Consider the following 22,719-nt stretch of genomic DNA (forward strand, 5'->3'; position numbering starts at 1 on the left):
TTGCAATAATAATTCTGCGATAAGAAATATTGTGTAATTAGATGTTATGATTCATGGCAAGTTTATACAGTGCTTGATCAGATAATGAATACGGGCATCGCTGGGCCAATCTAGCGTGTGTGGAATGAACAAAAATGTGTATTGATTTGATACCGAGATCTGTATTGTACTATAGCAGCCCCACAGCGTTCCAATAATATAAATTAAACCACAATGAAGGACTGAAATATTGAAATCCGGTTGCTAATATGGCATTTTTCCCCGTGGGTAGTAAATGCTAATTGCTTGATCCATTAACAGTCTGGCTCTTGGGATAGCTTGTTGAGGGTAGCTCTCACACATGTCTTGCATCTAGCATCAGTCACTTTGTAAACTTAATTTTTAAAACATATTTTATATGATTCATAATCAGATGTGTGAATTCCCCTACTGAAATGTACAGTGAATGGCCACTAGCTGTTTTTAATACCGCTTGCGTTTGCATATATAAATTGGGAATATCAGTGCATCATGGAGAGGGAGGTGGTGTTGTACGCATTTAATTGCAGTGCACAATCTAGTTGTTGATACTTTTACCATGTGACTGGTTATAATGGCAGTGCCCAGGCCAAATACAATTTGGGACTTGCTAAAGGTTTGCTCTCAGGGCCAAACCAGCAATGCGCATGTTCGTCTGAAAGGATATGAGTGGATCTGACTATGTATTTATTGCAATGACAGTAAATGTATAGAGTACAGCAAGTAAGTAAAGACTGTCGAAAGTTAAGGGCTGTTCTTGTCAATTGAATTATTGGTATTAAGGCGGAAAAAACGATGGGTTGTTTTGACTCGAAACGATGTAAATTTCCACTTAGAAAGTCTGGCTGTCACTCCAAACCTGTTGACTTTCAGTCGTTCCTGGCTCCACACAAACTAGTGAAGTGAATATTCGTTCAAGTTCAGGCCACTTGGAGGGATTTGTTGCCACCTACATAAAAATGTGACTCTGGAAAGTTGTGGAATCTACACATTTTGGGGCTCGGCGTGATGGGATAGTCGAAAGGAAGATGGTTTGTTTGAAGTGTTAGGTAACAGATCAATCTCACAGCGACTCGCCTTTTGAGTTCTTTGGAAACTTTTTGTGTGTTGTGGTAGTCACAGTCATCTAATAAAACTTATTCAAGCAGATGGTCAGTGACGTTCTTCCAGAGCTGTGCTTTACCGAGTTACCCATTTTATTTGCAGTTTCTGGCTTATTGTCAGGACACGTAATATGTAGAGAGAGAGAAAGAAAATGCCCTGGCTGCCTTTTAGTGGCTGACGATTTTATACTCGGGTTGGTAAACGTTCCTCAGCGTTAACAAAATATCATCAGTACTGGGAATTTACATCAAAAAATAGTGCCTGCCAAGGAGAAACCTAACGTTGAAAAGCCCACGTCAGATCTCTTATGAAGAAGGTAGGTCCAGCCAGCGTGGATTCGTTGTTTAAAGGTGTAGATTATTTAGATTGAGGATTCCTCCGTCACCTCCTCCCCCCCCCCCCCCCCCCCCGCCCAACATTTCGGAATGAAGAGAGTTATTATCCACATGTTCCACTGAGCTATTCACATTGCATACTGCAGCTGGAACATGTTAACTACTAGTTATCTTAGTCATTGTCACTTAATCGGCTACTAGTTGCCGGGGACTGAGAGTCAAATCAAACTTGCGAGTCAAGGTCTGTCCTTTCTATTAATTCATTCGAAACAAGAGAGAAATGTTGGCGGGCCAGGCAGTGCAGGGCAGGCAGAGCAGAGCAGATCCAGTTCTTAAAGGGAGACAAAACACTTGGAAAGTTGTTAGTTCAGGAGCATGTTGGTGAAGGGCTGTATTCTTAAAGCAAAATCTCCACCCATCAGTCTTCCACATCATTCTGATTTACTTGTTTTCTTTTTGTCGGAAGGACCATTGCAAGGTACCCATAGTCCTGGAACAAATATGGACAAATATTGCAACTAACAGTGGTTTTAATTAATTGGCACAGGAATGTTGGAAGGCCGTGCTCCTGTACTTTTACCGATAGGAACTTTAACCGAACATTTCATTACCGTGACAGTTTTAATATATTGTTGGGTGCCTTGACTGTTGAAGTGCAGCGTGTGTACACACACACACACAAACACTACATGTAATGTACATGACACTGCAATTACCATTTTCTCAAGGAGACTTAAAGTAAAGCAGATGTAGGGTGGGCTTAATTGTTCCTGCTAGAGCGAAGCAGTGATGTTTGCTTAAGAACTCCCTTTCCCCTGTCATCATCTCCTTCTGTCTGAACTCAACAATAGATTCATCTGTGTCAACTTGGGCGGGTCTGTGCCCCAAAGACATCACTGCAGAAATATGCAAATGACCACAACAAAAAGCGTCAATAACTTTTGAAAAGTGAAGGAATTAAGATGACATTAGAGCAGAGCTGGCAATACAACAGAAGTATGGCCGGACTATTAATGTAGATAAAGCAAAGGGGCCTGTGAGCTGTTCAAAGTTTTAACCATAGAAGGGACTTTGGGGGGGGGGGGGGGGAGCTTTCTCTCCAAACTGTTAAGATCTTTTAATTATCCTCCAGTAGCCTCTGCTCATCTGTATCTTTCTCTTCCGCACAGATATGGTCCGCAAAAAGAATCCGCCACTGAGAAATCTTGTGAGCCAAGGCGAAAGTGAGAGTTGCCAGGTTTCTCAGCCAGGAAGTGCCGTGACCAAGGAGGTTACAGAGAGCTCAGCACCCCCGGCTCCCATGCAGGAACACAACAACCAGCAAGATGCATTAGAGTCAGGCAGTAAGGAGGAACATTGTCTGCGTGTCGCAGACGTCGCCGGCATCAAAAGCGACTTGAAAAGGCCCGCGCTGGGCGAAGGGAATGGCTTCCATTATGAAAGCCACAAAAAGGGAGGAAATGTTCCATCCTTTCCGCAAGATGAGGTGACAGACAGAAATATGTCTGCTCTCTCATCTCAGGCTGCTGCTAGAGCCGGCGAGGCCTGTAAGTCTCCTTGCAGATCAGAACCAGATGACGGCGATGGCAGGAGCTGCAGTGTCTCTGCAAACCTCTCCGAATTCAACCACAGAGCTCCAAGCTCGCCCCAAAGTGGGCGTGAGAAGGCCCAGCGGCTGGAGGGGGACCCACCTGAAGAACAGGCTTCAAGCCCAGGCTCGGTGCCTTCACACAACTCTCAGGTGCTTCCAGAAAGTGTTGCACTTGATCAACCCCAAACCGAAAAGCTGAATGAGGACCCCGAGCAGGCGTCCCTCACCCCAGAACTGCAAGATTTCAAATGCAACATTTGTGGTTACGGCTATTATGGCAACGACCCAACCGATTTGATCAAACATTTCCGCAAATACCACCTCGGGCTGCACAACCGCACCCGCCAAGACGCCGACCTGGACACCAAAATCCTCGCCTTACACAACATGGTGCAGTTCTCCCAGTCCAAAGACTTTCAGAAGCTGAACCGGAACGCGGGCTTGCTCACTGGGATGTTGCAGGATCTGAGCACTCCGCGCCCCGCCATGTTAAACGGGACCTATGATGTACATGTAAGTATGCCAACCCAGCCGAATCCAACCCCATCCAATACCTGGCAATTGGGATGCACCCTTCCCAGGCAGCGAGTGGCCAGGATGGGGATGCACTGCCTGGATGGAGGCAAGGCCCAATTCAGCCTTTCCAAAGGGAACTGGATCATGATCTGAAAAATGTGGTGGTGGGGGGTTACAGGGCCCTGGCATTCAAAACAAAGGGCACTGGAGTGACATTGGGGGAATTGCTCCTTTCAATGGGCCAGCATAGATACGACGGCTCGCATGGCCCCATTCTGTGCTGTAACCATTCTTTGACGGGATAGCAGTCGCAAATGCTCCAGATAAGACCCTGAGTGGGTCGAATCTTTTAGAAAGAACATCAATATTCCACAGGGTGGTCAGGGCTGGGGAAAATCATCAGTGAAATGAAATGTTAAATAATCATTTGGGATACAATGGAAAGAAACTGTGGCGATGATCCAAAGATGTCCAGGTTAGGTGAATTGACCATGCTAAATTGCCCCAGATGCGATTACGGGGATAGAGTGAGAGATTGGGCCTGGGTAGGGTGCTCTTTCCGTTCTATGTTTCTATGATCCAAGTAGAGAGCTTTGTGTATGGCACAACTCTATTTAGTGTCCAATATGTAGAGTGACAAAATCGAGCAATATCCACATGACTGGCTGAATTTTCCTTCCCGTAAGAATATCTGCTTTCACCGAATGGCCTTTTCAAGTCCTATTGAGAAAAAAACTACAGAAGCCTTTCGCCACCCTCTGATTCAAATTTTGCTAATTGGGATGTATCCCGATCATTTTCATCTAAAAGCTATTTACATTTTATTGCACTAATTTGTTTACTGACTATACAGCTTGCAAATCGGCTAGGAAGGTCTCTGCTAAACGGATCAGACAACATAAACACCATTTCAGTCCATTACTGTTAATGAAAAGCTGTCTCCACTTAATTAATTCATTTTTAATATCAATTTGTCTGTCATTGCCGCTGAATGCTCACATCCAGGATTCACTGCAGGAAACTGGCTGACGCTTCTAGACAGCCACCGAATTTAACCTTAGAGCAATATTACTGCCCGATTGGCCTTTGGCTATTACAGTTATAGTTGGTGCAGTTTACTAGCAATGATACACTTTGCTGCATTGCATAGACACGTGTGAAAACTGACAGGGCGCTGTAATACTGAAGAAATCAGAAATAGGAAAGATTAAGGAGCAGCTCTTTGTGATTAAACAATACTTTTAAGTCAATTATCTCTTTGCTCTGGGGCTAATTTTTGTGCCGTTTGATTAACACTTTTGAACTAGTATTAAAGTTATTCCCCTAAACCTAATTGGAGGCTCGGGACATTCAACCATCCATTTTAACCAGTGTTGGAATCAATAATGACCCAGAATAGAACTCAAAATCTGAAGCTGTGGTGAACTTCAGAATGCAGGAGAAAGTTTCAGTTTAAAATAAGGAAGTGACAGGAGAGAAAAAAAGAGCCTTGTTTGTGAAATCTCGCAATTGACATCAAAGGTACCCAACAAAAAGACTCGTTAGAGCATTGGACTATTTACAAATCATGAAATAGACAATTAGTTTTATAAAAAAAGGTTTCGCTGCAGAAGTTGAGTTGGAGACGGATTTCATAACGTTTTCCCTGTCGTTCCGGAGTAATTACAGTTACCCTGTCCATATTAGTTCTATATCCCACCACAGTTCCATTGACAAAGAGTCATCCAGACTGGAAACGTTAGGCCCCTTCTCTCTCCACAGAGGCTGTCAGACCTGCTGAGATTGTCCAGCATTTTCTGGTTTTTTTTGCCGCAGTATTAGGTTTGCTGAACTCCGGTCAGCGGGCAGTTTTAAGTCCTTCATTATTGAACTCACTGACTACACCCAGCCCTCGTAAACTCAGTGCTCATTCTGCTGTTTCTGTCGCTAATGGCTACACACTATGTTAAGTGTACGGATGCAGACACTAGCACCTTCCACCATCATTAGCTATACCAACCCTTCACTTTTTTTACATCGGTCACTTCGACTTCCCACTTTATTTGCTAACGGGCACCATTGAAAGGGTTCATAATATAAAAATAATTGAAGACCATCTGACCAAAAGACGAGCTGTGTCCTGTCACTTCGTCCCCCATTTCCGACTCGGGCTAATCGCTGCCACGCTTCTATTTGTGATGTGGTGGAAGTGACTCTGAAGAAGGATCACTGGGCTTGTCGATGTACCGAAATATCTAAATTGCGGACACAATTACACAATTTTATTACTGGGGTTCCACTGAGCACCTTAAACCAATAGACAGTGATGACAAATTGTCACACATATTCACGTTGTCTACAACATTTACAAATGGCAACAGAATATGGTGATTTCTGGCAATATGTCGCGTTCTTGCTTATGTCACAAGTTGCAATGGAAAACACATTTGTCTTTTGTTCTCCCCCCCCCCCTTCCCCTCCCCTCCCCTCCAGGTTACTTTGGGAGGAATGTTCATTGGCATCGGACGCAAGACACCGGACTGCCAGGGTAACACCAAGTATTTCCGCTGCAAGTTCTGCAATTTCACTTACATGGGCAGTTCCTCCACCGAACTCGAGCAGCACTTCCTGTCCGCACATCCCAACAAAGTGAAAAGTGTGCCCCCTGCTCTGGAGCCTGGGAAGGATGGCATCAAGTTGGAGCGAAATGCCAGCAAAGCGACAGAGCGCCCCCCAGGCCGGCCAGCAGAGCAGGAAGAGGCGGGCAAGTGGCAGGACAAGGCCACTATCAAGGCCACAGACGACACCCCCATTGGCTACTCGGTGCCCATCAAATCGGTGGACAGGTCCAAGCAGAATGGCCTGGACGCCACCTGCTACTTCTGGTGCAGGTTCTGCAGCTTCAGCTGCGAGTCCTCGGATATCTTAAAGCTGACGGATCATTACAACAAGCAGCACGGCCAGAGAGACTCCCAGCAGGGAGCCACCCTCCAGCACAGGGACCCCAGCTCCAAAGAGCGACAGCCTCTTGGGGCCAGCAAAGGCGACGGGGAGTTCCCGGGGAAATCAGAGACAGGCACAGACTCGGCCAGAAAGCAAGATGCCAGCAAGACCACAGAGGAGAGCATGGTCACCAGCTATAACTGCCAGTTGTGCAAATTCAGGTACTCCACCAGTCACGGGCCTGACGTGATCGCTGTGGGACCCCTGCTCCGCCATTACCATTACATTCACAACGTGCACAAATGTACCATTAAGCACTGCCAGTACTGCCCTGGGGGACTGTGCGGCCCCGAAAAGCACCTGGGGGACATCACCTACCCGTTCGCCTGCAGGAAAAGTAATTGCTCCCACTGCACCCTGCTGCTGTTGCACTCGTTCCCCGGGGTGGGAGGGAGTGCCCAGGTTAAGCACCAGTGTGATCAGTGCTCATTCACAGTTCCTGACGTGGATGTGCTGCTGCAGCATTACGAGACCATGCACGGCTCACACCCCCCGGGCAAGGCTGAGAATGGCCAACAGGGGAGTGATGAGCAAGTGACCAGCGAAGAGGGTGAAGAGCACTGTTGTACCAAATGCGACTTTGTTACTCAAGTAGAGGAGGAGATTTTCCGACACTACAGGTAACATTTTTAATGCACCCCCCTCCCCATCTGATGATTTGTCTCTGCAATGAACCTCTGGCACCGGTGGGGGGCGGGGAGGGAGTGTTGAACAAAGTAGTACAGGTAGCAACATCAGAGAAAGTTGAAATAATCCCCCTTTGATTCGACATCAAAGCAGAGGAAATCAACTGGATTGTTTGGTTTGTGTGCTGGCCTATTGTTTCTCTGCCATCAGATTATTGTAACTAGCTGCAAATTCACGAAGATAGCTTGATGAGTTTTCAAAACATGTCACCAATACACATCTTCCTGCATTAATGCTGGGCTGTGCAAATTGGGCTCCTCCTTGGGCAGGATCGACCTCGAGTCCAGGCAACACCCAGGGTTAGAATAACACTGACTGGCTGTCCCCTAGATTGGGCGATATCTGTTCCTTTGGGTCCAACTTCAATGAAGTCCAAACACATTTTTTCAAAAAGAAGCACTTTATCAAATTTTAAAAGTTTCCCAACTGCATGGAACTTTATAAAGAAAGATACATTGCGCGGATTTCTGTTCGAACAATGCAAGGAATGAATGTTGCTCTTTAATTGAACCTCTCAAGTTATCTTTTTGTGTACCTTAGGAGGGCTCATAATTGCTACAAGTGCCGCCAGTGTAAGTGGAGCGCCCCAGGCACTCAGGCCTTACTGGAACATTTCAACACAGCGCACTGTGCGCTCCCGGAGCTGGCGAGCAGCAGCAGCACCAGTGGGGGAGAGTCGCCACCTCCAGCGACCCCGACAGCCGGCGGCAGCAACCAGCACAGCACCCTGAGCAGCGAGCAGGAGATGCGGCGCCGCACTCCCACCCCGTCTGACAGCAGCAGCAGTGGCAGCAGCATCAGCAGTAGCCACCCTCCAGCGGCCACAGCAGCGGCCGAGGAGAAAGAGGGGCGAGGCTGGGCTGATACCTCCAGGGAAGACACCAGGAAGGCAGCAGGGGAGCCGCACAAAGCGACCCCCTACCCAGCTGCTCAGGCCGCCCTCGGGCTCCTGAACGCCTCCCCCGGCAGCAGTCAGGAGAGCCACAAGACCAACCGCAGGGCCACCGAAGAAGGCGACGCAGGGCGGCCCGTCTATGGGATGCAGGCCGCTGACCCCAAGGGCTTCCCAGCTGGGGTGCAACAGCTCCCTGGGGGAGGAGAGCGGGACAAGCACCGGGCTCTCACCCCACAGTATCCAACAAGCAGCGAACTCAACAAGGCGAGGGAGGAGTCACAGACTCTACTGCGGGTAAGGCTGCTTTGAGTTACTCTCAACTTGTTGCTTGTTACAAATCTGCGCACACACACACAGTGCACCCCTGAACTGCTAAAATAATACCTCCACAAAGGGTTATCAACCATTCGTTCCAATTTATCAAACCCCAATTCACTGCCAGGAAACAAGGGTTCCACATTGGATGAAGTCTGGAGTGAGAGGATTGTCCCAGTGCCTCTGTAATTCTGGAACTAGAGGCCATTGAACAATCCCTCTTGGCTAAGGTGGCCATTCCAAAAAGAAGCAAAGGCTGGAGCTGGAAGCTCCTTGGTCTTATGTAGTCTGGGCGTTGAGAATGGTGAAGAATTAACAGATGCAGGTTGAATCATCTATTAATTGCGGAGGAGCATCATAACATTTCAGTTGCTCTAGTTGTGCCCCTGAATCTTTCCACCAAAAGGAGAGGGTGACTCTCTATGACACAATTGTTTACCTGGCATAGGGAAAGAATAAAATGTACCTGGTAAAACTGGGCACATCATTATTGTATTTTGAAGGGAGATGGGATAATGCAGACATGCTGTTGCAGTATTTGTCACCAGTCTAGTGCTTACGTTTTGTTTATTCTTTAATGGGATGTGGGCTTCGCTGGCTAGGCCAGCATATATTGCTCATCCTCAATTACCCTTGAGAAAGTGAGCTGTTGCCTTTAACTGTTGCAGTCAATGTGATATAGGTATACCCACAGTTCTGTTAGACAAGGAGTTCCAGGATTTTGACCTAGTGGAAGTGAAGGAAGGCCAAATATTTTTCCCGATGGCTTGGAGGAGAAGCTACAGGTGGTGGTGTTGTCATGCATTGCTACCCTTGTCCTTTGAGGTGATAGCTGTGCTATCGAAGCAGTTGCTGCAGTGCATCTATGCCCTGTTGCCACTGTGTGTCGGCGGTGGTGGAGGGAGTGAATGTTGAAGGTGCTGGATGGGGTGCCAATGATGTGGTTGCTCTGTCCTGGATGGTGTTGAGCTTCTTGAGTGTTGTTGGAGCTGCACTCACCCAGACAAGTGGAGAGTATTCCATTACACTCCTGACTTGTGCCTTGTAGATGGTGGGCTGGATTTGGGGAGTCTGGAGATGAGTTACTTGCTGCCGGATTCCCAGTCTCTCACCTCATCTTGTAGCCTGAGTATTTATATGGCTGGTCCAGTTCAGTTTCTGGTCACTGGTGACTGCCAGGCTGTTGCTTAATGGGGAATTCAGCAATGGTAATGCCATTGAATGTCAAGGAGAGATGGTTGGAATCTCCCTTTGTTGGAGTGGTTATTGTCTGGCACCATGATGATGGCATGACATGCTTGATTTCAGTGAGGAAAAGTGAGCCAATACTTCACTATGGTGATTATTTTATAGCACATTTATAGCAACTTCAAGGACTTCTGACTTGTCATGAAAGACCAGTTGGGACTAAGATTTTGAAAGAGGTGGAAGAAAGACAGGAGCAGAGGCCTCCTTTTAATGCAGTTATTGTTCCAATGTAATTAAATATACTTGGATACGAATAGGGGGAGAAATCATTCACTTTGACAGGAAAGTTATTGTTCCTTTGCCCTCCAGCAGTTAGTGACTTAAATGTGTAAGGAATTTTTGAAGTCATTTTAACCTTTTTCCGACTTTGTTGGTGCATTATTCATCTCATTCTGAAATGATGAGGTATAGGCTATTATGTAATAACAACTTGGGCGGGATTTACCGTCAGTTCGCGCTGGTGGGAAATTTTGGACCCATGTCGGCGCACGGGTCCCCGACGGCGAGGGGTGTTGTCAGTGGGAAATCCAGTAGACCTGGCGAGTCTGCAGAAAAACCCACGACGGGTTGTTCGGTATGTTTCCGTGATTAAAGTTGTGGATGTTCAAGGGCTACAGTGGGGGAGTGCAATTATCTTGGAGGTTTGTCAGGCTGGAGGATATTACAGAGACGGGGATGGGCATGGAGAAATTTAAATACAAAGATGAGAATTTCTGAAGTGGAGGATTTGCTAAAGGGAGTGACTGTAGATCGAGAAGGTGGAGAGTGAATGGCATTTGGTGTTTTGATGAACTCAATGTCATTGAATGTAGAAAGTTGGAGACTGGCCAATTGTGCATTAGAAAAGTCACATCCAGAGATAAAGGTATGGATGAGGGTTTCTGAGCAGTGTCAGAGCGGGGCAATGTTACGGAGGTGGAAGCTTGGTAGTCTTGTTGATGGTGTGGTTGAGTGATTCAATCCAATATGACCTGAACATTAGAAATAGTCAGCCTCAGTAAGTTACCAGAAACTGGTAAGGAGTCTGTGTCAAGGCAATGGAGACTGAGGACAACGGCTTCAGTCTTTCCAATATTGATTTGGAGGAATTCTCTCCTCATCCTGTACTGGATCTCAGATGAGCAGCCTAATAGTTTTAGAGACCGCAAAAGGTTAAAAGAGGTGATGGTGAGATACAAGTAAATTATGAATAGTTTTTCATTTCCATGCAGTTAGTTTGTGTATAATAATTTTCATATACAATGAAACAGAATATGAGCACCTCTTCTTGGATCTCTATTTCCGTTCTTGATTACCAGAATTCACTTGCAACTTTATTGCTCAAGATGTACAGCTGGATATTCTTGTGGAAATAACTCTTGCGTTGTGCGGTATTCAATATTTTCAGCTGATAATAGTTATGAGATCTCAAAACTAAAAAATATAAATATATATTATACACATATATAATTTAAATTGTCAGCTGTGTTACCAGATTTATTTTAGTTTACTGGGTTAAATCGTTCATGAATGCTACCATTAAAGAAACATATTAAACCCAATACAAGTAGTTTAAATTGGACTTGTTTGTATGACGTGAATCTTTATGATGTGCTTCCATTTTCCCTCATTGAGCTGACAGTTCAGTAATCTGATTCATGGGTTTTATTTGTTGGCCTTAAGATGAGAATGGTGAAGATGGTTGGGTGCTATAAAAAGAGATGAAAAGTTGTTACCTTCAGGAACATTTGTTGTCCAAGAGCATAACACTATACAATTAAAAGCCATTTTTAGTCTAACACCAGTCAGCAATATTTATTGTTATTCAAATATTCAAAATTCTCTGATTATGGCAAGTGCAGGAAAAATGAGAAGTGATTCATACGGTAGACACTTTCAACAATGATTTGTATTTACATAAGGCTCTTTGTGTCTAGACTGGCAAGTGTTGCTTTATGATTTCAGAAATATTGCACTAGGTTTTAGTGGATATCAGCAAGAAAATTATTGATAGTTGTAACTTGCCTCTCGTTTCGTTTTGGTTCAGGCATGGGCCACCTTGTGAAATTGTTGTGTGCTTAAAACGTTGCGAAGCCATTGGGAAAAACGTTAGAAGTGTAAACACTCGAAAGAGGGATCCTTCACTAACTGTATCACATATACAGATCAAGGGAACACATATTTCCACCTAGGAACATAGGAACAGGAGCAGGCCATTCAGTCTCTCAAGCCTGTCTCACCATTTAATGAGATCATGGCTGATCTGTGACCTAACTCCATATACCTGTCTTTGGCCCATTTCCCTTTATATGTCGGATTTAAATTTAACAACTGTTCTAGCTGTTTGTGGGAGAGAGTTCCAAACCTCTAACACCTTTTGAATGAACATCTCTCCTGAATGGTCTAACCCTAATTTTTAGACTATGCCCCCTAGATTTAGAATCTCCAACCAGTGGAAATAGTTTATCATTATCGATCCCTGTCTTTCCCTGTTAATATCTTGAATACTTCAATCAGATCACCCCATAACCTTCTAAATACTAGTGAAAACATGCCTAATTTGTGTAATCTCACCTTGTAACTTAACCCCCGGAGTCCAGGTATCATTTTGGTAAACCTACGTTGCACTCACTCGGCCAAAATATCCTCCCTGAGGTGTGGTCACTAGAACTCAAGTGGAGTACTTTTGTTGAAATGACATGCAAATTAAGGGGGCTGTTTTGAATGATACTGAGCCCAGCGATATGGTGGGGTAGTTTTAGCATACATAATTGAAATGGTCAACTTCCTGAAACATTCCAGAAAAATAATTTTACCAGTCAGATGCTTATTTTTTTCTCCCCTTCTTGTGCTCAGTATTTCCTACAGGTGAATTTCTTTGCCATTTGCTGCTTCAATGAATGTTTTAAAATTAGGGTGACAAAGCATGAGAGATCATTATTTTCTCTTAAAAAGTAGGGTTTTGCTGGTGAGACTCATTCAAGAGAAGATTTATTTTTAATCTGTCTTGCATCAGTGAATAGCTGGTTGGATAAAAATTCAATTTGAAAATATTCTTCCATTCATATTTTCTAATTCAGAGAAGTGATGACAAAGTACGGAAGATTGTCCCTCTAGCTCTCTCTCCATTCCCTTTACAATGATGAATGCTGATCCCATATTAGAACCAGATCACTCTAGGCGTTAGCACACATTTTCACACTGTCCTGAAAAAATGCCATGCAAAATGGCAGCACGGTAGCATTGTGGATAGCACAATTGCTTCACAGCTCCAGGGTCCCAGGTTCGATTCCGGCTTGGGTCTCTGTCTGTGCGGAGTCTGCACATCCTCCCCGTGTGTGCGTGGGTTTCCTCCGGGTGCTCCGGTTTCCTCCCACAGTCCAAAGATGTGCAGGTTAGGTGGATTGGGCATAATAAATTGCCCTTAGTGTCCAAAATTGCCCTTAGTGTTGGGTGGGGTTACTGGGTTATGGGGATAGGGTGGAGGTGTCGACCTTGGGTGGGGTGCTCTTTCTAAGAGCCGGTGCAGACTCGATGGGCCGAATGGCCTCCTTCTGCACTGTAAATTCTATGAAAATAAGTTGGTTACAATAGTTTAAGATTTTGGTTTAACATTTGGTTTGATACCATTGAGAACAGTGACCGAAGACAGGATTTTTAGGTTTTGGATCAGATCTTGGTGGCAGGGTCAAATGGTATTCTTGACCTTACACAAAGTTGGAAGCAGTCACCATCAGTGATTTTTCTTGAATTGACCAACCAGTGATCAGACAGTGCACTTCCCATCTAATTCAGGATGGTGGATAGGCTCTCAAAGCTTGGAGGGTCAAAAGGAGACTCTCTAGGATAGAAATGGCCGCAGCAGACAAGGGAGAGAGAGGCCACCTCCATCTCTAGGTATTTCACACCAAATTTGAAAACCTTTGAATTAAAAAATGGGTGCATCTGTTGGACCATCATTTTGGAGCCCTTCTGTAGTGTAGCCTGTGGTCATAGATCTGATCATTGGCCTGTTGCTTGGCCATCTACCGCTTGCTGGCAGGAAACCCACCTCCCACGATCCCATCTCTGGGAAAATGACTTGGAGCAGCATTGTGTTGGAAAACCAGTTGGCACCTCCATATCCACGTCAAAATTCAGCTTTAAATGGATCTCTTTCATCCTATTTGGAGTAACAGTGTTGTTGTCAAGAAATAACTTGTATTTATATAGTGCCCTATCTATTAGTCAGGATGTCCCAAAGTGCCTCACATCTAAATGGCTTTTTGAAGTGTATTTGCTGTCTTATTGGTCAATAATAATAATAATCTTTATTGTCACTCTTTTATTGTCACAAGTATAAAGTTACTGTGAAAAGCCTCTAGTCGCCACATTCTGGTGGCTGTTCGGTTAAGCTGGTACGGGAATTGAACCCACGCTGCTGGCCTTGTTCTGCATCACAAACCAGCTGTCAATAGTTTGAGGTTCCAAAACTCATTACAGCCTTGAATGTCAGAGGAAAAATGCGATAGGCTAACTTCAGCATAGAGGGAGCGTTTTAGTGTGTGTTGCATCAAAGTGTCTCCATGAAATTGAGGTCAATGGGAAAAAGTGCTCCAGAGACACGAGTCTTACCTGATGCACAAGATGCCTTTGGTTGTCAGAAACTTATCATCAGCGCCCGAGTTCTCCAGAGCATCATTCTTGTCCTCAATTGTCTTCATCAAATATTTTCCCTCTTTCTTCTATTGTAACGTCAAAAGTGGGCCCAAATTTTGATGATCCTAAAGTGGTTTGCCACCTTCACAACTCCTCCATAAGAGAGCAGTCTGTAAGAGCGTACAGGACGTGCTCAGCGAGACCCGTACCCAGGCCGGGATTTAGCAGCTTCACTCACCGTGGGTGAGATGCAAAATTTGACGGAGCAGCAAAATGTCCTTGACTTCGAGTGGAATTTCTGATCCTGCAGAGAGGATGAGAGCGGAAAATCCTGCCCTTTGACAAGTGACAGTATGCATGTCACATACATATCAGCCAATTACCATCTCCAACATTTAAAAAAAAAAAATCTTTCTTTGACATTTTAAATATCACTGCCATTACTGAGAACCTGATCTTTCAACATACTCGCGGTCATCATTGATCAGGAGCTTAATTGGACAAACCACATCAATGCTCAGGTGAAGAGCCGAGAAACTGGGTACTCTAAAGAGTGGCTGAGCATCTCAATACCTCCTGGGAACATCATCAGCACATTTGAATTGGTTCAAGGTAAAGGCCTATTACTATCCTGTCACAAAGCAACTGGGATGGGCAGTAAATGCGGCCTTACCAGGATCTGCACATCCTGAGAACAAATGAAGAAAAAACATTCTGCACATAGCAAGGTCCAACAAGCAGTGAATGAAATGAATCTCCGGTTAATTTGTTTTTGGTCGGGTTAACTGAGGGAAGAATTCTGGTGGGTCACCGCATGAGTATCTTGCTCTTTTCACCGTATCATGGGATCTTTTACAATTACTTGAACAGGCAGCAGGACTCTTAGTTCACATTTTATCTAAAAGCTAACAACTCCATCAGTGCAGCACTTGCTCAGCTCTGAGAATCAGTGAGTCAGCTTCGTTCTGAGAGTTTCTTGAACTCACAACCTGACTGGAAGATGCAAACATCATGAGGGATTATTTGCAAATGAACAGCAATATCCTACATGAAGTATATTTTGCAATTTTTGCCTGCAGTCAAATATTGCAACAAGACACTGCATAGACAAATGCTTATTTTAAAAAAAAGATAAATTCTCTGTCATTACACTGCTTAGCATTAATGGTCATTTTCTGCTGGAACAGACTTCCGGTTGCGGCTATGCCTAGGTAGGTCGCACGTTCGGCAGATCCCGCCGAGAACGGACTTTTAGGCTCGCTAGAGGGGCCCCAACGGCAATTGTTCGACGGCTTCCAGTGTGGGAAGGTGACAGCAGGGTCCCCCCCGACATTATATGGATTGGACCAGGAGTGGAGCGGTGAAAAAAGGGATCTTGGAGCAGCGAAAAGTGAGAGGGAGAAAAAGCAAGATGGCGGCGGGTGGAGACCATGCAGCATGGGCGCTGTGGTCGCAGGAGCAGCAGGGATTTCTCAGATGCTGCTTTGAGGAGCTGAAAACCGAAATGCTAGCGCCAATGAAGGCTGCAATTGAGAACTTAGTGGAGACCCAGAAGGTCCAGGGGGCGGCGATCCGGGAGGTGTGGCAAAAAGACTAGGAGAACGAGGACGAGATCTTGGGCCTGGCGGTGAAGGTGGAGGCACACGAGGCACTGCACAAGAGGGGGGCGGAAATATTTGAGGACCTGGAAAATAGGTCGAGGAGGAAGAATCTTCGGATTCTGGGTCTCCTTGAAGGAGTTGAGGGGTCCGATACCGGGACATATGTGAGCACGATGCTCAATTCGCTGATGGGTGCGGGAGCCTTCCCGAGCCCCCTGGAGCTAGATGGGGCTCACCGGGTCCTGGAGAGGAGACCCAAGGCCAACGAGCCGCCAAGGGCTGTAGTGGTGAGGTTTCACCGCTTTATGGACAGAGAGTGTGTTTTGCGTTGGGCCAAGAAAGAGCGGAGCAGCAGGTGGGAGAACATGGAGATCCAAATTTACCAGGACTGGAGAGCGGAGGTGGCCATTAAGAGAGCTGGCGTTAACCGGGCCAAGGCGGTGCTACATCGGAAGGGGCCTTTGGCCATGGCACTAAGGGAGTCCAGGAATGGAGGGGGTTGGTTCAAGAGGGTGAGGAACACCGGGTGTCGCTGTATGCGGATGACCTGTTGCGGTATGTGGCAGATCCAGTGGAGGGGATGGTGGAGGTCATGTGGATCCTAAGGGAGTTTGGGGACTTTTCGGGCTATATGCTTAACGTAGGGAAAAGTGAACTCTTTGTGATGCATCCAGGGGACCAGGGAAGGGAGATAGACGACCTACCATTGAAGAGGGCAGAAAGGAACTTTCGCTACTTAGGTATTCAGGTGGCGGGGAGCTGGGGGGCACTGCACAAGCTCAATTTGACGCGGTTGGTGGAGCAGATGGAGGAGGATTTCAAAAGATGGGATGTGCTGCCACTCTCGTTAGCGGGCAGGGTACAGTCGGTTAAAATGATGGTCCTCCCAAGGTTTCTTTTTGTGTTCCAGTGCCTTCCCATTATGATTACCAAGGCCTTTTTTAAACGGGTAGGTAGGAGCATCATGGGTTTTGTTTGGGCAAATAAGACCCCGAGGGTAAAGAGGGTGTTTCTGGAGCATAGCAGGGACAGGGAGGGCTGGCGCTGCCGAACCTGTGTGGCTACTACTGGGCAGCCAATGTGGCGATGATCCGTAAGTGGGTAATGGAGGGAGAGGGGGCGGCCTACAGGGGCATGAGCCTGAGGGTGCTGGTGACGGCACCGCTGCCGCTTTCGCCGACAAGGTACACCACGAGTCCGGTGGTGGCGGCAACGTTGAAGATCTAGGGGCAGTGGAGACGGCATAGGGGCGAGATGGGAGCCTCGGTTTGGTCCCCGATTCGGGAGGACCATCGGTTCGCCCCGGGAAGGATGGATGGGGGGTTTCGGAGCTGGCATCGGGCAGGGATCAGAAGAATGGGGGACCTGTTTATAGATGGGACGTTTGCGAGCCTAGGGGCGCTGGAGGAGAAGTTTAGGTTACCCCCGGGAAATGCGTTCAGGTATATGCAAGTGAGAGCGTTTGTGAGGCGGCAGGTGAGGGAATTCCCATTGTTCCAGGCACAGAGGATTCAGGACAGGGTGATTTCGGGTGTATGGGTCGGAGAAGGCAAGGTTTCGGCGATCTATCAAGAGATGAAAGAAGAGGAGGAGGTTTCGGTAGAGGAGCTAAAGGGCAAGTGGGAGGAGGAGCTTGGGGAGGAGATTGATGAGGGTCTGTGGGCTGATGCCCTGTGTAGGGTTAATTCTTCCTCCTCTTGCGCCATGCTCAGCCTAATACAATTCAAGGTTGTTCACAGAGCGCATATGACAGGGGCGAGGGTGAGTAGGTTCTTTGGGGTGGAGGACAGGTGTGGGAGGTGCTTGGGGAGTCCGGCAAATCACGTCCACATGTTCTGGTCGTGCCCGGCACTGGGGTCTTGCGAGGACTATGTCCAAGGTGGTGAAAGTCCAGGTCAAGCCGAGTTGGGGGTTGGCATTATTTGGGGTAACGGACGAGCCGGGAGTGCAGGAGGCGAAAGAGGCCGATATCCTGGCCTTTGCGTCCCTGGTAGCCCGGCGGAGGATCTTGTTATTATGGAGAGATGCGAAGCCCCCCAGCGTGGAAGCCTGGATAAATTACATGGCAGAGTTCATTAAATTGGAGAGGATATAGTTTGCCTTATGAGGGTCTGTATAGGGGTTCTTCAGGCGGTGGCAACAGTTCCTAGACTATCTAGCGGAGCATTAGGAGGAGGTCAGCAGCAGCAGCAACCCGGGGAGGGGGGGGGGATACCTCTTTAGGGGGGGTATTTGGGCGGGGGAGGGGGGTTCCCCAAGGGTACTGTTGAAGGTTATATGGAGGGGGTAATATATGTGGGAGGAACCCAATGTATATGTAGTTTATTATTTTTGAATGTGGGGTTTGTGTTCTTCCTTTTGTTATGAGGGGGGTCTGTTTGTTATTAAAAATTGTTGGAAAAATTTGAATAAAAATATTAAAAAAAAAAAAAAATTCTGCTGGAACAAATGAGCATGTTTTTGAAACTTGCTTGACTATTTTGACCATTGCACAAGAGAACGGTGATCTTGAGGGAGAATAGTTAGCAAACTTCAGCATGGATTTGAGCTATTGCATTCAATATGGGGTATATCCTCCCCTTTCCTTTGACTTCTGAAGCTGCTGAGCCGCAATAAAATATGGTTCAGTTGGTACCAGATACACGTCTGTACGATTGACCACTATTATATGACTTAGACAATTGATGATGGTAGATAAGTCTGAATCTGGCTCCACCCAATATCCATAGAGTGCCATTTATAGCATGGATTTCCTCGTCGACATTAGAATGGGAGCTCTGCTAATTCTCTTTTTTTTCCTATAAATTTAAAGTACCCAATTCTTTTTTTCCCCAATTAAGGGACAATTTAGCTTGGCCAATCCACCTACCCTGCACATCCTTTGGGTTATGGGGGTGCGTCCCACGCAGACACTGGGAAAATGTGCAAGCCCCACACGGACAGTGACCCAGGCTTGGGTTTGAACCTGTGTCCTCGCCGCCATGAGGAAGCAGAGCTAATCACTGCACCACCGTGTCGCCAAATTCTCCTCTCTTATGGGATGAGGTCAGTTTAGCAAGCCAGTAATGCTAACAAACAGCAAATGCAGAGGATCAGAAGTTGCACCTTCTGGCTCTCTTTGGCTTAAGTTCCATATTTTGTGTTGCAGGTAGGCTTGGGCGGTCACTGGGAATTTCCCCCTGTTAAGAGGGGAGGGTAACATCTCCCCCATTTATATTGTTTCTCCCAAAAGGCCATTATGTGATGACTGCATACATCTGTTTTGTATGGGAAGGGCTGAATTTGTGATTGCCAGGAGATTGTGAACTGTTTGGCTTGTTTCCTTTGGGAACTAATACTGCAATGGATGATAAATGGTGTCCTGCATGACAAACATTGTATCACCTATGCTGTTTGTCTCCTTGGTGCCTCTTATGGTTCCCTATTTGAAGGTTTACATATCAGTTTACCAATGCATTGAGACTATTTTCAGATGAAATGCAAGGGAGTAAGAATTCATGCACCCAGGGTCAAGCCATTTTACAAATAATGATAAAGATTTCAATACACACATTGTTTGAATCAATCATAATTGATTCATAAACTATCAATATATAATGAATTGTTTTTATTTGGCTTTGTGTTTTCATTGGTACTTTTTATGATGGCTTTAATGTCTTCGCACTAAGGTTGGTTCAATCTTGTTTACAGAATATCAAAAACAAAATTATAATAGGTTTGTTTTTGACTAGAAGATCTCAACCAAGATACCCATGGCATTAAGATTTAACTGATTGTCAGTGATATATACGCACCTACATACGCTAGCAACCTTTTAATCCAATTAATTAAAAATTTACATTTTGGCTAAATATATTTGCATTTCTGTTGTGTTCAGGACCATGAAGCCCTCAGCTGAAAGTCACAAAATGTCTTTTGGTTAGCTTTCAAAAGGATGTAGAGAACTTGACTGTGTAGTGTACAAAGGAGTAGATGAAATTGCAGATTTTGGGTTCAGATTCCAACAGACCTGTAATTAATTTAACCAGGCCTTCATATATACTTCGTGACTGACTTTTTAGTGCAAACCTACCCATGTGTGACACTTGGAAGTGCCAGAATTTATAAAAATTGTATAGGGATGAAGTCCTTTCAGTTTCAGCCAAGGTGTTATCCTTGGCTCAGTAGTAGAACTCTCACCTCTGAGTCAGAAGGTCATGGATTCAAGCCCCACTCCAGGACTTAAGCATATCATGTAGCCTGACATTCTATTGTAGCAAGGAAGATGTGCTACACTGTCTGAGGTGCTGTCTCTAGGATGAAACATTCAATTACCTCCCTTTTTACACTCTTGGGGTAATATTGCAAATGTTACACAGCAAAATTTTGTAAGTGACACCAATAAATGGTCTTGTAATCCTTGCCCAAGAATTTTTTGGGTGACTTTATGTCCCCATATGTCATGACACAAAACTGATGTTGGTATGCCACAGTGCAAAATGTGTAGTTGTTTTATCATTCTTCTGAACGTGGAATTGCTGGCAAGGCAAATTGAGGAGATGGCAGTGGACCTTTTTGAGCTGCGGCAGTCCTGTTCCTTTCTAACACTTTGATACAATGGAATGCTTTGCTGATCCTCTTCTGAGGGAAGTTCAGAATCAACCACACACCTTGACGCTTTGATGAAGACTCAAAATGTTAGCTCCGTTCTCTCTCCACATGCTGTCAGACCAGTTGAGATTTTCCAGCATTTTTGGTTTTGTTCCAGATTCCAGCATCCACAGTTCTTTGCTTTTATCAGAATCAGCCATGGAACTAAAGACACATGTAGGCCAGATCAAGGAAAGTTTCTGTTCTGACAGGACATCAGTGATCTTAATTTTGTTTTTTCCTTTGTTTTCTTTCATGGGAAGTGGGCTTCACTGGCAAGGTGAGCATTTGTTGCTCATCCATAATTGCCCTTGAACTGAATTGCTTGCTAGGCCATTTCAGAGGACAACCCATTGCTGTGGGGCTGGAGTGACATGTAGACCAGACCAGGACAATAGAGAGCATGGTGGGCTTTTTGCAACAATCAATGACTGTTGTCTTCGGCACCATTATTTTCTTTTAAAAACATTTTATTAAGGCATTTATGGTTTTATAACAAAAAGATACAAATACAACTGTAAATATAGTTCAGTGCGTAACACATCCCACAATCTCCCACTGTTCCTGCCTAATCTAGAATGGGCACCATTATTGAGACTGGATTTATATTCCAGAATTATTAGGGGCGGTACGGTAGCACAGTGTTTAGCACTTGCTTCACAGCGCAGGGACCTGGGTTTGATTCCCGGCTTGGGTCACTGTCTGTCAGGAGTCTGCACGTTCTCCCTGTGTCTGCATGGGTTTCCTCCGGGTGCTCCGGTTTCCTCCCACAAGTCCCGAAAGACGTGCTTGTTAGATGAATTGGATGTTCTGAATTCTCCCTGTGTACCTGAGCAGGTGCTGGAGTGTGGTGACTAGGGGATTTTCACAGTAACTTCATTGCAGTGTTAATATAAGTTATACTTGTGACACTAATAAAGATTATTGTTATTAATTGAATTTAAATTCCACCAGCTGCCAATACGTTGACATTCTGACTGTTTCATGGACACTGGTACCAGCCCTGTGCCTCCAGACTTCATTTAACTCCATTCAAATTATCAAACTGCCATGATTTGCTTTGAATTTATGCTCCCTGGATTATTTTGAATGGCATCTGGATTACAAGGCCAACAACATAACAGCTACACTATCGCATCCATTTAACTGCTCTGTTTTATTTTCAAGTAGTGCACGCAAGCTGATGTTGTATGTGTTTACCTGGTGATTGACTGTCTTTGCCTTGGAAAATTGCTCTTGGTTTGGCAGGCAGTGAAGTAATCTGCTGTGTTTCAGCTCCTGAGCATTAAAAGTTCGGTATGACTGGGGATGGTGACGAAACCTGAAGGGAAAATTTTAATCAGCAGCTGGGATTTTATTTTTGTCCCTTGTGCCCAATTTTATTTTCCAACCCACAAGGATAAAGTTTGATTACGTGTAGACATCATCACCATTTGCCTGGTCTTGTTTCATGATGAAAAGAGAGGATTGCATTTACAGAGCCATATTTGTGACCTCGGGATGTCCCAAAGTGCTTTACAGCCAATTAAAGACATTTGAAGTATGGTGATTGTTGCAATGTATAAAACACAGCAGCCAATATGCAAAACAAGGTTTGCACAAACAACAATCAGATAACAACCAGATAATCTGTTGTAGTGTTGATGGTTGACAAATTAATGTTGGCCAGGGCACTGGGAAGAACTCGACCTGCTCTTCCTCGAATAGCGCCATTGAATATCTGCCTGTCTGCCCTCTCAGACTTCAGGTTAACATTTCAATCTGAAGGACTGAACCTCCAATAGTGCAGCACTCCCTCAGTATTGCTTTAGAGTGCCAGGTTAGATTTTTCTCCTCAAATCCCTGAAGTGGGTCTTGAACCCACAACCTTTTGACTCTGAGACAAGAGTTCAGACATGAAGGACATAATTGTGGCTGTGCCATGGTCAACTTCATCTAAAGTATTGAAACAGCTAAAGCGAACACTGAATTCACATCTATCAGTAAACTATTGAGTTACAATTCTGTGAAATACTCCATAGTTCCTTGAAGGTGGCTTAGCACCACATCCATTATGTTAGTTACTATCGATACATGTGAAATAAGAGATCGAATGCAGTCCTTCTATTGGATTGTCAAAATACATTTTAAATTAAAGAACGCAAGCCATCTATTGATGAAGTCAGCAGGCATTAATATGAA

The 22,719-nt window shown here is 45.3% G+C and overlaps 1 protein-coding gene across 9 annotated transcripts in view; it reads left to right on the top strand.

Annotated features, from left to right (window-relative positions):
• The window catches only part of trps1 (trichorhinophalangeal syndrome I), a 290,663-nt gene that overhangs the window by 4,178 nt on the left and 263,766 nt on the right, over window positions 1-22,719 (top strand). For 7 of the 9 annotated variants that reach the window (XM_072467423.1, XM_072467425.1, XM_072467427.1 and 4 more), the window contains 3 exons: window positions 2,627-3,561; window positions 6,037-7,166; window positions 7,774-8,422. In XM_072467423.1, the coding sequence (XP_072323524.1) occupies window positions 2,629-3,561; window positions 6,037-7,166; window positions 7,774-8,422 (2,712 nt within the window). In that variant the 5' untranslated portion in view covers window positions 2,627-2,628. Of the gene's footprint in view, window positions 1-1,110; window positions 1,439-2,626; window positions 3,562-6,036; window positions 7,167-7,773; window positions 8,423-22,719 lie in introns of those variants that run through there. The other 2 variants (XM_072467428.1, XM_072467429.1) reach the window with 2 other exon arrangements.

The sequence above is a fragment of the Scyliorhinus torazame genome, chromosome 11, assembly GCF_047496885.1.
Source record: "Scyliorhinus torazame isolate Kashiwa2021f chromosome 11, sScyTor2.1, whole genome shotgun sequence".
NCBI classification, from domain to species: domain Eukaryota; kingdom Metazoa; phylum Chordata; class Chondrichthyes; order Carcharhiniformes; family Scyliorhinidae; genus Scyliorhinus; species Scyliorhinus torazame.